The following is a 16,530-nucleotide window of genomic DNA, read 5'->3' on the forward strand; positions in this document are numbered from 1 at the left end:
CTTAGCATGTAGTACCGGTGCATTTGGCATTACATAAAACTTGATTGACCACAATATAAAGTAGGCCAATAAAATAATCCCAGAATGAAGAAATCTGCGATTTGCTTTTTCTCTCTAGTTGCCTGCAGCTTAATCACATAGCATGACTGAATTAAATAAACATGATGGGAAAGTTCAAAACCACTCCAAAAAAAGGTATAGAGAGAGAGAGAGAGAGAGAGAGAGAGAGAGAGAGAGAGAGGGTAGAACAAACCCTAGAAGAGAAACAGCGTTGAGCGTGAGGGAAAGTGAGAGGGTGAGGGTACGTAGAAGACTTTTTGTCCTCAAGAACATCCCATTCAACCGCTCTTCCTTCTTATAAATCTTGTTATATCTCCTCCACTTTCTTATAACAATCCAAAGAAGAAGTTTTTAATCTGTATTGATCTTCATCAAGTCATCCTCGTCTCCAAGAACGAATTGATAAAAGAAGAAGAGAGAAGAAATCTCCGAGCAGATATGGGTCGAGCTCCGTGTTGCGACAAGGCCAACGTGAAGAGGGGGCCGTGGTCTGCTGAAGAGGATGCAAAGCTCAAGGATTATATCGAGAAGGATGGCACAGGAGGAAACTGGATTGCCCTTCCTCAGAAAATTGGTAAAATGTTAAAAGTTGATCAGTTTTTTTGCTAGGGCATAAGGTCTTAACGGGAGCAACAAGCTAAATGCGAGATCTTTTCATGTAGGCCTTAACAGATGTGGGAAGAGTTGCAGATTGAGATGGTTGAACTACTTGAGACCCAACATCAGGCATGGCGGGTTCTCTGAGGAAGAAGACAACCTAATCTGCAGCCTTTACATTAGTATTGGAAGCAGGTCTCTCTCTCTCTCTCTCTCTCTCTCGTGCTTGCATGTGCTTTTTGGAGTTTTGAGCCTTAACCCTTTCTCCCAGTCTTCAACTGGTTGTCCTATTTTACTTCTCCAATGATGTCACTTTAATTTGGAGTTGTTGAAATGAGATGCTTTGCTTTAGGTTTCCTGGAACAAAGTTTCTAATTGATTTCTCAGCACGACTGCCAATCTTGTTGTTTGGGATTCTAGACGCTGAGGATCATGCTTGTTTTAGCCCTCATCCCATTGTCCCTTTTGCTCATCCATGAGGCTATCGCCAACTATTGATCAGCAGTTCAATTTATATATTTCAGGATTCTTTTAACTCTAGGTCTTGGAGGAAAAAACGATATTGCAATTTCTTTTCATTCACTTTTGGAGATGATCGTTCTGTTCAGCTGAGAATTATTTCAACTTTTCAGGTGGTCCATTATTGCAGCACAATTGCCCGGAAGAACTGATAATGACATCAAGAACTACTGGAACACCAAATTGAAGAAAAAGCTTCTGGGTAGGCGAAGGGAGTCTTTGCTCAACCGTTCATCTTCCATGAAAGATGCAAACAGTTCCAAAGATGCTACAAGTTCACAGGCCTTGAGCAACTCTGCCCTAGAGAGGCTTCAGCTTCACATGCAGCTTCAGAACCTTCAAAGCCCTTTCTCTTTCTACAACAATCCTGCACTTTGGCCCAAAGTACCTCCTCTATTGCATGAAAAGATGACCCAAAGCCTTCAGATCTTGAATGAAAGTCCTTATCAGCTGATGCAACCTACCCTCTCTAGTAGTTCATCACCCAAAAATGACCAGAAGGCCGAGACACATGAGTCCTCACCTGCTGCCTCTCATTCAGCTCCTAGTGATTTTGCCAATCTCAGCTTCAACGATACTGATTTCAGTGAGTTGGTAAATTCCATGACTAATTGTGTTTCATCTTCAGACCGCTACGTCTCGTTACCCGACATAGGAGTTAATTCAATTGATCAACCAAATAGGACACAGTTTCTCCCAGATCCCATAATCCACACTGAGCTGGACAATTCTCTCAACTGCAATAAATCTGATGGATCTATGTCGCAGCAGAATCAGGTAGATGAATTTTGTTTCAAGGACATGAACAGCACTTCTAGAGACCCATTGCAGGCTTTGTGGTGTGACAATGAGTACAGCGGGCAATCAGCATCCTCTTATTGTTGGGATTCAACTTCGGCACTTCTATGTGAGGGCATATCCCAGGATTATGGTTTCGGCTATAACATGTAGTAGTGGGTATAAACCTACACTTTTATGAGGTTTTATTTCGCAATCATAATAAGACATGGAAACTATGGTGCTATAGACAGCAATGCTTGTATATCATATGAATAATGTGTATCCAGGTTTTAGGATTATTGTTGGACCTATATTACGCAAAAACTACCATGTATTTTGTTCATCTTTTTTTCTGATAATGTGCATTATACGTACTTGTGTCATTGCATTGACACCAAGAAAGCAAAACTAGTAGATATTGCCTTCTTTCCATATGTAACAGAAGCTAGTTCTTCTGTTTTCTTCTATATGACACAATCACGTAGATAAATAAACTGAATGCCTTGAAATATAGTTCTCTTTATTCCTATTGTAGTTTTGACAAATGGATCGTCACATTTTTCGACTTTGAGATCTGCTTGCTCTTGTTATTTAGCAAACTTTTGTCTTCCAATATCATTGTATAAAACCTTGTAAATTAGTACAATTTATCCTCGCTGTTAGGTCTCAAAATGGTCCTGAGTATGTTGGTAAGACGGCTTATATATGTTATGGAGTTTAATTAGTTTTTTTTTTTTTTTTTTGCTGCTAATCAAGTTGTGCTGGAGAATACATTCATGAAAGGAACATGCTAGTCAAGTAGTAGTCTCTAGTCTCGTATTAATTCTTGTGGAAGAGCATTATCTTTATTTTTTCTTGCTCTCCTACGAATTATATTCATCATCCCCATTCATAGGTATTCAATCGAAGGTTACATTTCTTTTCGGTAAACAATCATATACTACATCATTCTAAAACTTAAATACACATACTCTGCGTATCATCAATTACAAAATAAAACTCTCTATATTATCATTGTCTAACAATAATTCAGCTAAATTAACAAAAGACGTAGCTTATCAACTAAAAGAACACTGAAAGAGCAAGTTCAACCTCCAACATTTGCCCTCTTAAACTTGTCTTTCCATGACTCCAAGCATCATCATGTGGAAGATCTAAAAGATGTCATACTTGAGTGGCTTCACAAAGATTGATGCAAATTAATCATCCGAGTTTTATGTACTGAAGCTGTACTTCTTTCTTGGCAATGCAATCCCCATGGAAATGAGACTAGATGGAAACGAAACCTTCTGCTAAAGTGCTTTCTTCGTTAATGAAACACAAGATTCTGGGCCAAAGTAAGTGCAGACTTGCTGTTTATACTTATCTTTGTGGCCATCTCTTCTGGAATTATAGTTCTCTCAATAGACTACTAACCAAAGAGCATGAAAAACACATGATGCGGCAGCTAGATGTTCAGTTTCACCGGTTGATAAGGTAATCTGGGGCAGTGCCACGGCCAACTCAGTGGGGTCAATGGAACCCATTGACCATTTTTTTTTCTTTAGTTTGTATGTGCATGTACATTAAAATTTTCAAAAGCAACTAAGTGACCCAACTGCTCAACTTCCAAAGGATAAGTCTGAAATTTAAAATGCATCAACAATCACAGGTACAAAATTATTTTGTGTCTAAACTTCCAATGACTTTCTTTTGTTAAACTTTAAGCAAGTTGCATTAATACATCTCATTTAGCTCAATGAAAAATAATTTTCTACTTTGAATCTTATTATCTTGAGATAGGGTAATTTATAGCAAGGAGAAAGAAACGCCCATGCACTATTGCTGACTCGTAAAAACTCATCGCTATGGATCATCATATTCATAATTGCTGCTTGAATGAAATTGTATTGACATACTGTAATTTTTTTGGTTACGTATTCAATTCCATGTTTTATAGGGAACTAAACAATTAAATAATCACCTTTATAATAAATAAAATGTCCTCACTTTATTCCACCCACCGAAAATGTAACTTAGCTCCGCCACTAAAGGTAGTGCTTTCTATAATTCCAACCTTCGGCCCAACCACTCTCCCTATAACCTTCCAATTCTTTCTGCCGCCTTTAAATGACAGGCTATTGAGGTCCTCTTGTAAAGAGTAACCAACCCGACTGTGGAAAAAAGTTCGATCTAGTACATGTTAAGTATCTCAAATCTTAATTAAGGCTATGTTTATTTCATGAAAAATAAATAATTTAAAAATATTTTTTAAATAACCACTTATATCGTTTGAAATAATTAGTCAATGAAACATGTTTACTTATCTACAATAATTATGCCTAAATATTTTCATGAATGATAAAAATATTTTTCGCTCATTCATTTTTATAAATAATATAGGCAACCATTTTTACGTCATTCATTTTCCTTTAAACACACTCCTAAGTTTTTTAAAACAGTTGGAGCCAGCTTTTCTTCTTCAATAGGGTTTGGATTGTTTTGATCCACATTCGGATAGTGTGTTCACCAGCTTGCATAACTCAATTTTGTGAGGAATATGTCTTTCTTCTATATGCTTCACTTCAATCTGAAGATATAGAAGGAAATAAGTCCGATATATATCATTTATATATATATTTATTTTCTTGATTTTTGTTACTTTGAATTACTGGAAGATGTTTAAATCATTTTTGGTGAAGATTAAACATTTGTATACACACAGAAAAATAGTTTATCATCATTTCTATGGACTTTACCATAAAGTTCACACTTGTGGCAAAAAGCTTGCGGTGAAGAAACACCACTCGGTACTCAATATAATCCTCAGCCTTTATATCGTAAGGTGATGGTCATCTGGGCTTATCTCCTAATACAGGTATAGTACCTAAACCGATTATAGAGCCTCCAGCGCTTGGAGTAGGTGGTCTGGTCCTACATCCAAAAGGTGTAGATCTAGCATCGTCAAATACTAGGGATGGCTTAGGCTTAGGAACGTCAAGTGAATGGGTCGAGTCGGGTTTAGATTGGACCAAAAATAGGCTAACCCAAAATGACCCATTTATATAGAATACAAATTTAATGACTCATATCCGACTTGATCCAAATCATCTGCTAAAATACTTCTATATTTAATCTAACCTATGAAAATTTGTATCCACCTAGTTAACTCACTTTAAGCACTTTATGTGTATGTGTTATTTGGATAAAATCGCTATTTCAACTATATGATACTAAAGAATTGGCTTTCTAACATTGTATAAAATGTTCAATTTTTGTATTGATTCATAATGAAGAATAAGAAAAATTTAGTACTCGGTAGTAGATTTATAAAATTACAGCAACAAATAGTGTGGAGAAATTGTAATTTTAATAAAATGGAATGTAAAATATTGAAAAAAGATTATTTATGCTGACCATGAGTTGCAATGACAAAAACTAAGATTAAAATAATACGTGAAAATAACAATACCACATACAATCAAGAAAAGATATACTCCAATAACTAACATATTACAAGATTAATAAAAATAAATAATAATTGGGAAAAAAAAAGAAGCCGATCTTGATATTATTAATAAGGGTGAAGTCAAGTCCATCTTGTGGGCCCACCAAGATTTCGTTGAACTTGGAATAGTCCGAAAAAAAAAAAAGTCCATTATCTTCTCATAATTGGTGAAGAGAGAATCACATAGGAGAGTTGAGTTTGAGTAAATTGTGAACCCATTTAACATTTATGTTTGTTAGGTTTTACCATTCTAAACCCATTTATAACACTAGGCACAAGCGTGAAGGAAGAAGGAAAGTTGAGAAACAAAAAAGAAAAAGAAAAGGGATAAGTGCACTAAAAGCCTTAAACTTGTTATAAAAGTGTAATTAAGTTATAAACTTGCAAAAACTTTAATCAAGTCCTAAAATTTATCAAATTAGTGCAATCGAGTTCTTCTTTTAACTCCATCCAACTTGGCTAATGAATAATATTGATGTTGTTTTTTTTTTTATTATTATTCTTTATCCTAAGTGGCAATGACATAGCTAAAATTATATTGTTTGGTCCAAATCTAATTTTTAATGCAAAATTTATTTAAATTAAATTAATCTTTTTGAAAAAGGACCCACCAGCCCTTCCCAGCAATGGTGTGGCAACGACAGAGATGAGGGCTTGCAACCTTGGCTGCCTTGATCCTTTTTTTTTTCTTTTTTCCATTTAGCTTATTTTTAATCTAATTTAAATAATATTTGTATTAAAAATCATTTTTTTACTAAACAATGTCATTTTAGCTTTATATTTCATGTTATAGCCAAGCCATCATCGTTAGGAGAGAGAAAGTATTAACAAAAGCCACGTTAGCCTTTTTGACTAGCTAAATTAGACTAAGTTAACGAAGAACTCAATTACACCAATATGACAAATTTTACAACTTGATTATACCTTTTATGAGTTTTATAACTCAATTGTACTTTTATAACATGTTACAAGACTTCCGTGCATTTATCCCAAAAAAAAAAAAAAAAAGGAAAGAAAACAAACAAAATACCCCTAGAAGAAAATGTTCCCAGCCACGGCTTGAAAAGTGGCACGTGGATACCGATCGATGAGCTGGGGATGTTTTTTAGACTAAGTTGCCCAATTCACGACATTATTTAAGACAAAGTCTTGGGCACTCTCATAAGAAACTGGGCCTGCTTTAGGGCCCCATTTGAATTCTCAATTTTCTTTTTGGTTTTCACAATCTTGCCCGCACACCACCAACACACCCCACCCCCCCCCGCCAACGGGGTATCTTTCTCTTCTTGAATTCTCAAAATTCATATGAAGACACAGCCGAATTCATTTGTATTTGAATGCGTTTTGATCTCTAGGACTTGGTTTCGGGTCATTTAGATTCACGAATGGGGTTAGTAAACCCTATTCATCATCCAGACAATAGTGTAATTATCATGAGTATTTTATGCTATAATTGACATCAAAATTGCTATATTGTTCAATATCTTACACTATAATAAACGTCAAAATTGTTATATTGTTCAATTTCCGCTCTAGGTTTTTAAGGTACAATATCTTCGTATAAAAGTGATTGGGGTAGACTGAACTTCAAAACGAAATATGAAATTGTGGCAAACATGTTTCTATGAAAATTGGAGTGTTTTTCTGAGCACTTGAAATGTGATATTAAGAAAATAAATGAAAGGATCGAAGCATAACCTAGGATCCGTAAAAGCTAGGTTGATGAAATGTATGTTTCTTTGTTGTGCATTTTATGTTATTCTATTAACTCTAGTGCCTTGCAGGAAGGAATTAGGTTATCAATTTGTAGATCTTACAATGACATATGGCTTTACTTATCTTAGAATTGTTACCTATGTTGCCAACGACAAAGTAAAAAATTTCATGTTTCAAATCTTTAAAAATTAGATTTTTACGCAACTCTAAGCATCGTAGATCATCAAAAGATTTTGAATGATATAACTTTAAACACGATGAATGAAACTAACAATGCCGCCGGCCCTCCCCGTCCCTTATCCTAAAACTTAAATCTGAATCTCAACACAATGAATAGATCCAATTAATTTTTCGTGAATAAAATAGAGTAACTTTTCTTAGAAATCGAAAGCTTCTCACATGGCCAACAAGGTCAAATTGCAAAGTTGGAATAACCAGTGAACCAAAGGCGCTAAAAACAGGGGCGTTCGCTCTGATTTGCAAACAACAAGACGAGGGTGCATCGTGGAAGCACAAAAAAGAGTCACAAAAAGCATGTCACGCAATTATACTACAAACAACTCGCAAACGACAACCCCAACGGATACAATCGCAAATGACATCCCGCAAAATTGCAATGGGATCGATTGCATCGCTTTTATTAAGTTTTCTTCTGGAATCTGGATTTAGGGATTTTAGAGAGAGAGAGAGAGAGACGAAATCAAAATGCAATTGTGGATTGTGGAAAGGAAAAAGAAATTTGAAATGTTTTCACGGTCTTTTTATGAAGATACATGAGAGGCCTATACGTGTAGTTTGTGGCAGCTTCTTCATTCGGTCAATCAACTTTGTGCAAAGTGGGTCTCACCTAGCATTTACATCTCAATTATTTAAAAATAATAATAAAAATAATAAAAATAATAATAAAGAGGAGGAAGAAGAAGAGTAGAACTGCATCTGCACAAATAGCCACTGGTGAGTGGATTTACATACATCCCATGTGGCACTCAAGACATACCCAATATTTTTCGTCCAATGGTATTGATGTAACCTTGGCATTATGTACCAGTTTTTACTCTTGCTGAAGGCTTTGATCTTACAATTCATTTTGGGGCTAATATTACTGTATTTTCCAGTTCTAAAATGGATTATATTGAACATTTACTGAGCAAATTAGTACTGCATTCAGATTATTTTGTTAATTCATTTCCTCCCGGTATTAGTAGTATCTATGACTCATACTTCATTACTCTCTGTCCTCTTTAATTAGTGCTCGTCACAACACATGCATAATTGTCTAATTTTTTTTTTAAGATTTTTTCACTTTGTAAGTTTTCTTACCCTATTTGTTTTATTTACTAATCATTTTAAGTTGTTAATTCTCTTTTTTAAAATTGGTATAAAATTCTGTCCAAGCAACCTACTCACATAAAGAGCTTAAAATGCATGAACTTAGTGGATATAAATTTTAATAGATTCGATTAAATATGGATGTATTCTAATATCATGAATTTGGTTGACTGCAAATTTGATTTAGATCGGATATACATCGTTATATTGAGTTACATAATATTAGATTAATATGGGTTAAATGAATTAATTTGAATCGAATCCATTTCCAATCCCCTCAAACCAATTTCAACCTACCAAACGGGTCTATTCACCACCATACCAACACTACAACTCTCAATCATCATCAACCTTTCTTCGCTGCCGATTGTCTGCTCCACTGCTCCCATCAGCATTGCCTCCACTCAGGACAAACCACCACGCTAACACAACCTCCATCACCACAACCAGAATCATCTAGGACTAAAGTTATTTCTTTAACCCTCCACTTTTGGGAATTGACACGCTACAAAGAAGCTAAACAGTTAATAGACGTGTTTCCTTAGGTCTGAAGCCAAGTAAAAATAAGACGATGACGACATTGAAAGAAGAAACGCCCCAGATGGCATGAAATTGCATAAGAGAGCAAGTCCCTTCCCAGAAAGTCCAAAGTCTTCCATAAAACCAAAAAAGTACACATAATATAGCACTTGCTACAATTATACCAAAGAAAAATCGAAGAGCCAATGTAATTCGAGCCATGTGTACTTATCCATATCCTCAGCAGAATTTTTCCTTCATGGCACTAAATGCCCAGTACTGCAAAAGAAAAATAATCACATTACACAATTGCCGGCAGTTTAGTCAATCTTCAGAGTAACCTCAAAAGAAATGAGCAAGTCAATGCTCAGTGAGAATATGCAACGAGTACAACAGTACACCCCTTCTCAATCATAGTAAGATGGGTAGAAATCAAAGCTAAAATTGCTACCTGTTTCTTTCTACTTATTCTTGTTAAGCAGGTTGCTGGTAGCTGGTGCCTTATAAATCAAAAACTCCTGCTGTTTAATCAAGAAACTCTTTTTAACTTTAATTTAATCAAACTTATATATCTAGAGTACTGTATAAAAGCATGAAGCTCATCTGTGTTCCTGATCTTTTTCTTCCCCCCTCATTCAGTCTCCTAATTCTGTCCGGTTCTACCACCTAAAATTCTTTTGCGGTTCATTGAGACAGAATGGACAGGTGTGTCGGGTTAGTTGAGTCTCTCGATGAACCAACAGAACTGTTCCAGGAAAACTGCCCACATTCATTCTAACTCTAATAGAACAAATTCCTAAGTGATTTGTCACCATCTAACTCTTCCATCCTCAATTTCTTCGTCTCACTCATGCACTTCACATCGCTTCCTTCTATGCTCTCCATCCTAACAGAAAGAAAGAAAACAAGAAATATCTAAATTGAAGCACTCAGACTTCCAACACTTTTATTCTCTCTCCTCTCTTCACTTTCCATGTGGATTTATGCTCATGGGGATCGCCCTTATAGCAATCAAGCAGCCAGAATATTATGGTCGCTCTCCCATGTATTTGTGGCAATCTCAGGTTTGTCACATCCTCTCCCTGATTCATTGGACTGCTTTCATTTAACTCCAATGTCATTTGCTATTTTCTGCAACAGGTTGTCATATCTCTACTTTTGCACTTTTTGAGAATCGACTCCTTTCAGATAATGTAGTCAGTATGTTGCATATGACCTGTAGACATTATTCCATTACCTTTTTACACAATTCAACTGTTTGTGCAATTGCCTCCTCCTTGGACAGGATAGAGCTCCACTTCCTATTTTGTTGAGTGGTCTATTATGATTATGCCATGATGTCCTTGTTACATATGGCCCCATCATTCGAACCTCACCTTACATCGTATATTGTGAAACAACACTAATCGAATAAATAAAGCAAAAAGTCTTCAAGCTTTAGAAATTTATTAAATATTGTTGCTTTTGGAAATTCAGTTCTCTAACTGACAATGATTTATTACTTCAAGTTCTTTCAAATTAATGGATGGCATCCCGATTGATGCAATTCCAGTAGTAAATGATGTTTGCTTCCTTTCTTGAAATGATTTAATCTGATGGTTCTCATTAAAGTATAACATGAGAGGAGATAGAGAAAAGTTTCTTCTAGATTAGCAAAAGAAGCCTTCATAAGTTTATGCAGATGGCATTCCCAATTTAGTAGGCCATCATGTCCATCAGACTTTATGATACCCAAATAAAATAATCGAAAAGTAGGATTCGGTCAACATACATCTAAGATGTGGAAAAACACACCAATCATATTAGCTCCAATTATAAATTTGATCCACAGTGCAGGTTTAAAAATCAAAATAGGTTTTGTCATTTCTCACATCAAGACAATGCAGTGAAATGCCATCAAAAAAGAAAAAAAATGCAGTGGATACATGTACTTAGTACAACTAATCCTCCAGTGGATATAAACTATCCAGAACCCAAATACAACTAATCCTGCAGCGGATATCAACTATCTAGACTGGCCTGTAAAAAATAATTCTAGATGCTTACAAAGGTGCAATCAAGGATACGATTCTTTTCTCACCTTCAAGACTAATTCCCCAAATCTTTTAGATCCTCACAAACAGTCAGTCAACTGATTATATTTCCTCAGTCAACACCACCTTTCCACCCAATTAGCACAAAACCAATAGTTTTCCCACCCACCCATCCTTCAAGCCCCGCAGCAAACAAGCCAAAGTCAGTGGAAGGAAAGGAAATTGAAAAATCCCACAACAACTGGAGATTGCAAAGAACCTTGTCACCTTCAGATAGCTTCATACTTAGTGAGTTATGTGCTAGATTACAGAAAGTCATACTGCCTTTGGGTGTAACCCCAGTTAATTGCTACTTTGGCTTAATTTCTGTCAATGCTCTACTGGTTGCCACTTCCAACTTGATTGCCATGATTGTGGTTGTGGTGCATTGTACAAGATCAAGCAGCAGGTGCAAAGCTAATCAGTTGAGGCTCCAGATCAGAAAACTCAAACCGGACAACATGTTTAGGTCTGAAATGAAGATTAAATCGGCAAGAGTAGTAACAACTTTGGGTTTTAGCCATTCGCAATTGATAGATGCCCAAAAAAGTGAGGGTTTCTTTGCCTTGCATTGAGACATGGAACATTATTGCTGCACCCAAAGACTCCGGTCCCAACAGAAAACTTGGTTGTTTCGTGGCATTTATGGGAGACCAAGACAAACATCTGCCAGATATTTTTGGAGGGACATCAATAATGAGGTGAAGGTGTTTGGAAGACCCTCTCTGATTATAAGATATTTCTAACTCATGTTATGGAGTAATGGAAAGAAAGAACATTGGGAGGAAAGTAGCTCAACTGAGAGGTCTATAGGGATTGTCTTTGACATGGGACTTCTCAACTGGGGATTTGCAGGGAATGCATTTACATGGAGTAAGATAAGAGAGGGAATGCAAAATCAGAGAACGGTTATCTTATACATTCTCAACTATGTTTGTAAGACCATTTATATATATGAATACAGATATATTTGCTCAGTTTAAAAGGACCTGATTTAGACGTTTACTCTAATGGTTCTACCATTAGTCCCGACTGTAATTACAAAAGGCACTGCACCATATCATTCGTAATCACCTTACCTGTATGATCGAATGGTGTGTATGATTGAATACACACAGCGTAGCAAACATGAACTGCAAGAAAAATATGAAACTACAAATGCATCCTTCATATCAAAACTTACAGGAAGAATTACCTAGAAGTAATGCTCAATTATCCATTCACAAAACACTTCCTCACAGTTCTTCCTCCTCTTTTCCATCAATTCCTAGGAGCTGACTCAATTCACCACTTTCATATGCTTCGACTGTATCTGCAAGGATGATCAACAATAAGCTCAAATTTTTTGTTGGACCCCTTATTAACAAAAAGTAAGTTAGGAGGTACATAGTCAGTTTACCATCGGAACCTCCAATATGCTTGCCATTTATAAACACCTGGGGTACAGTACGTTTCCCTATTCTTTGACTTAAGGCATCCTGAATTTTCCATCCATCATCTGTGGACATAAAGGAGCTCCTATCAATTAATCACAAGATATACTTCACGTATTCAACCACATTTCAGATACACTGCTGCAGCATAAATCATGATCTACAAATTTTCTGTCAAGAAAAGTTTTGGAGGAATGCAAGGTTGGAGAAACCTAGAATTATTTCATTTCAGTCAGAAAAAAACATTAATTAGGCTTTACATCACACATACATCAATCCATTTTTTCTTTTCTTCAAAGAGCTTCACTAATCCTTGTTTTAGTGACAAGAGGCCACTACTCAGTTGTCCTACCAACACTGAAGAAATCATCAAAGAACTAGCAATTTGCAAACAAACCTCTCTCATCAAGCTCAACAACATGAGGTATCTGGTTTAATTCCTTGAATACAGCCTTTGCCCTCCTGCAGTACCTGCATTTATCCATGAAAGGTGTTACAAATCCATGTTTGTCTACTATGTCCATTAGCTGCATTAAACATGCAAAGAAGAAGACAATCCAGCAAAAGCATCATACTAAACCCAGTCAGTTGGATGAATAAGCAAACAGTTACACAATGACATCTGCGGTTTCTCCCAAGAGGTCATCACATCTACCACAATTCACTGGATTCAATAGGACGCTGCATATCACAAATGGAAAAGAGACATCCCATGATTTGTCCGACTTCTTTTTAATTTTACCAAAGAAAAATATTCTGGTTTAAGGTTCATATCATCTATATGACTGAAACAGAAGAATTACAGATTGATTGGATTTGTCAATCTCTCTATAAATACACAACAGGGGATAGCAGGCACAAAAGACAACTTTACTGTGAGCACAGCCATTACAACTACAAATAGAAGAAAAAGAAACAACAATAAAAAGCAGTTAAAGATGTTAATCTTATTTCCCCGAACTAGTGTCACCCAAAGCAATTCACAAGTTCCAAATTTCAAAGTAATGGCAAAATAACCACATGAACCTTCTTTAAACAAGAAAGGCCATAAACTACCTCAAGCATGTTCTTTTCCCTGGGCCTTAGATTTAAAAAAGCAGAGGGACCAGTTTCATGTTTAATCTGTAAGACTACATTAGGCAATTAGTTGTTCCCCATACCACTCTCCAGTAGAACATGGCAATTTAGAAGTGACAGAAGTCAGAACAGGATCAGTTATATCAGCAAAAGTAACAGGAGATGACACCCTATCCTCGAAGGTCTAAGCATTGTCTGATCAACCATATTCACCATCTCAGCGTCATTACTTGAATCCAAACAGGAGAAGTTGATTTCCATACACTTCTGACCCTGCTTAGTGCATGCCTAGTTTCAACAGGTCGAGAAATCCCCGTAGATTGAAGTCGCCAAACTGCATTCCCATCTTTTTGGATTTGCTGAGCAATGTCTAATTTCTTGTATCTACAACCATCTTCATCATGCCCAATCTCATCACATCTCTTACAAGCAATGGGCTTCCACAAGTACTCAAGTTTTAACTCAAAGGAAGTGCCATCCTCATGAAAAACGGGGACTGAATTAACCAACTGGGAATCAAGAGGGAACCTCCACACGTGTTCTAACAAAATCCCATGTCCGCATCAATTGCGTGGATTTACCCACATACAAATTAATACCTATTGCACTGCCAAAATAGCCTACAGCATCATCCAGTAATCGATGAACAGGCGAACCCCGCAATCTCGAAGCAGAAGGATGTAACCGAGTAATTCGATTCACAAGATCGGGCATGATCTGACTTCGCACGGGGCAGTGTAGTCAGTCTGCGCTCCTAGAACTGAAAACTCGACCTCACGGGAACCAAATCAAGGCACACACAAAAATCAATCGATTCCAGAACGGAAAAAGCATGCGTTCGAAGGAATCGAATCCTCTCGGTGCGCGAAACCCGAACACCACAACAAAAGAGAGAGACCCAATAAAGTTCAAGCGAAAAAGAGAGAGACCCAATAAAGTTCAAGCGAGAGAGAGGGAGAGAGAGGGATTGTACGGGCAATAGGACTTGGAGAAGATGACGATCTTGTGAGAGGCGATGGTCTTCTTCACGAAGGACGACTCGGGGCTTCCGGCAGACGATCCCAGAGAAGATCCCAGCACCAGCAGCGACAATGCCGCGTACAGGACGCACCTCCTCGCCGCCATGACCATGCTCGCCCTCCGGACGGGAGCTTCTTCTCAGGGGTTTGACGAGCTTGCGGAGAAGAAAATTGCTGGGGGCCTTGTGCACTTTCTGCGAAATTTAGTTCTGGGTTTCCTCCTTTATTTTCCCCTCTTCCATTTCACTCAGAAAAATTACAAAGGATGTTTCCTCGCCCCATCTGCTCGTCTGAGATTCAAAATTGTCTCCCTACTGTTTAGAAAGAGTCATTCTAATCCTTGTATCATTACGTTGGATTAAGTGCTACGGAAGAGTAGTAGTCCCGATAGTGTTAGAAAGTTCAATCCAAAAATTTAAACTCATAAGTGAAGGGAGACCACATGAATATAAAAAGTTATGACTCATTATTAAACGACATGGGATGATACTTCAATACCTTTAATGACGGATTGCGGCTACAAGGGTCACCAAGTCGGATGTTATGTGTATTTGTGTCAAGTTGTGATGGCTGAAAAACTCAATAATTTCAATGATTAAAAATCGATTGAAGATGATCGATGGCATTGACTTCAGATCAAAAGAGAATGGGTTTTGATGTTCCTTGAAAAGCCTCAAAAGATTTTGTGAAACTAGAATTATGAAACGGTATATTGACAAATAATTGAAAACCACAAGGAATTTGTATGGAACCTTGTATGGAACCTTGTTGGATTAGAACTAGTAGCTTACATTTTTGGAGGCCATACTTGGAACTATTAATGGAGATGACTCCAATGCGGAAAGAAAGTTTAAAAGCTTATGAAGCATGAACGGACAGCTTTTATAATAAAAGGTAATGCTGTAATTAGACAATTTAATATGATTCAAATTTCAAATTCAAACTTTAGTTATAATCTAATCTAAGTCAATCTAATATGAATGGTCTTCCTATATTCAAAACTTGACGTGTTCTTCAAGCTTTCTTGATTTCTTGATTGTTTCCGTATGTGCTGATTGATGCTTTGTGATGATTGGTCGTTAAATGTCTATCCTCAGATTGATTCGTCGTGGATCTTTAATGAACCATTCATGTCTTATTTCTGTAAATTAGAAACTTGTGAATATGGGAACTTGGTTATGCTAAAATTATTTAATGCCTATAATGAATACCTTTTCTATTTTATAGAAATGCTTTCGATGCCATCTTTTTCAATTTTATTTTGAGTATGCATCCAAGTATCTATGCATAAGTGTTCAGTTAATTAAGATTAAGTCAATCAATAAGTAAATCAAATAAAGTTTGAGGAAAAGAAAGAACTTGAGCCATATTGGGCAAAGATTAAATAAGGCTTCGTTATTGAGCCTCAGGACAGGGATCATCAGTCGTGCGAAAAATCCAATCTCTTTTGGATGGATGAAGACATCGGTAAAGGCCGACACTTTAATCCAATTTTTTTTTTTAAAAAGGCCAACAGTTTGATATATTTCTGAATATCTGCAAAACAAGAATTTAAATACTTCCAAAAAATATAAAGAAAGACAATCATGCTTACGTTAATGTGAAAATAAATCTACATTCGAGGGAAACAAGCTAGACGATGCAAAAACATGCAGACAAATGACAGGATTAGATCGGGATGTATTGAAGGGGCCGAACATGATGAAACATGCTCAATCCAATATTGACATACCAAGGAAAACAATTTGACAACATAATTCATCCTTAGGCGAACCTATGCAGAGGGGATAGAAAACATATGGTGAACTTTAGATAAACATGATGAATTAATTCATGATTACCCTTTAAAACGTCCTACGATCCATGCATGCATGGCTTTCAGATTTTGCAAACAAATCTAGAGAAGCGAACATGGAATCTCA

General features: G+C 36.6%; 2 protein-coding genes across 2 annotated transcripts; one reads left to right on the top strand and one right to left on the bottom strand.

Moving 5' to 3' along the window:
- The first annotated feature begins 236 nt into the window (after window positions 1-236).
- LOC104439659 (transcription factor MYB36) lies at window positions 237-2,385 on the top strand. The gene is made up of 3 exons (XM_010052684.3): window positions 237-634; window positions 723-852; window positions 1,290-2,385. The coding sequence occupies exons 1-3, from the start codon at window positions 499-501 to the stop codon at window positions 2,125-2,127; spliced, it is 1,104 nt and encodes a 367-aa protein (XP_010050986.2). The 5' UTR covers window positions 237-498; the 3' UTR covers window positions 2,128-2,385.
- Window positions 2,386-9,068: 6,683 nt separating this feature from the next.
- Window positions 9,069-14,908, bottom strand: LOC104437366 (glutaredoxin-C4). Its single transcript, XM_010050308.3, has 5 exons — window positions 14,563-14,908; window positions 12,910-12,983; window positions 12,479-12,577; window positions 12,275-12,391; window positions 9,069-9,286 (listed from the first exon to the last, which is right to left on the bottom strand). Exons 1-4 carry the CDS (start codon window positions 14,718-14,720, stop codon window positions 12,315-12,317), a joined length of 408 nt encoding a protein of 135 aa, XP_010048610.2. The 5' UTR covers window positions 14,721-14,908; the 3' UTR covers window positions 9,069-9,286; window positions 12,275-12,314.
- Between the last annotated feature and the right edge of the window lie 1,622 nt (window positions 14,909-16,530).

This window comes from Eucalyptus grandis, chromosome 3, assembly GCF_016545825.1.
Source record: "Eucalyptus grandis isolate ANBG69807.140 chromosome 3, ASM1654582v1, whole genome shotgun sequence".
NCBI lineage: Eukaryota > Viridiplantae > Streptophyta > Magnoliopsida > Myrtales > Myrtaceae > Eucalyptus > Eucalyptus grandis.

Bases quoted from the DNA above. Each gene is read 5' to 3' on its own strand.
- LOC104437366 (XM_010050308.3), bottom strand. From the start codon at position 14,720: ATGGTCATGGCGGCGAGGAGGTGCGTCCTGTACGCGGCATTGTCGCTG. The intron at 12,578-12,909 runs GTTTGTTTGCAA...TTATGTCCACAG, and splicing joins TGTTGAGCTTGATGAGAGAG to ATGATGGATGGAAAATTCAG. The intron at 12,392-12,478 runs GTAAACTGACTA...TCATCCTTGCAG, and splicing joins GCATATTGGAGGTTCCGATG to ATACAGTCGAAGCATATGAA.
- LOC104439659 (XM_010052684.3), top strand. From the start codon at position 499: ATGGGTCGAGCTCCGTGTTGCGACAAGGCCAACGTGAAGAGGGGGCCG. The intron at 635-722 runs GTAAAATGTTAA...CTTTTCATGTAG, and splicing joins TGCCCTTCCTCAGAAAATTG to GCCTTAACAGATGTGGGAAG. The intron at 853-1,289 runs GTCTCTCTCTCT...TCAACTTTTCAG, and splicing joins TACATTAGTATTGGAAGCAG to GTGGTCCATTATTGCAGCAC.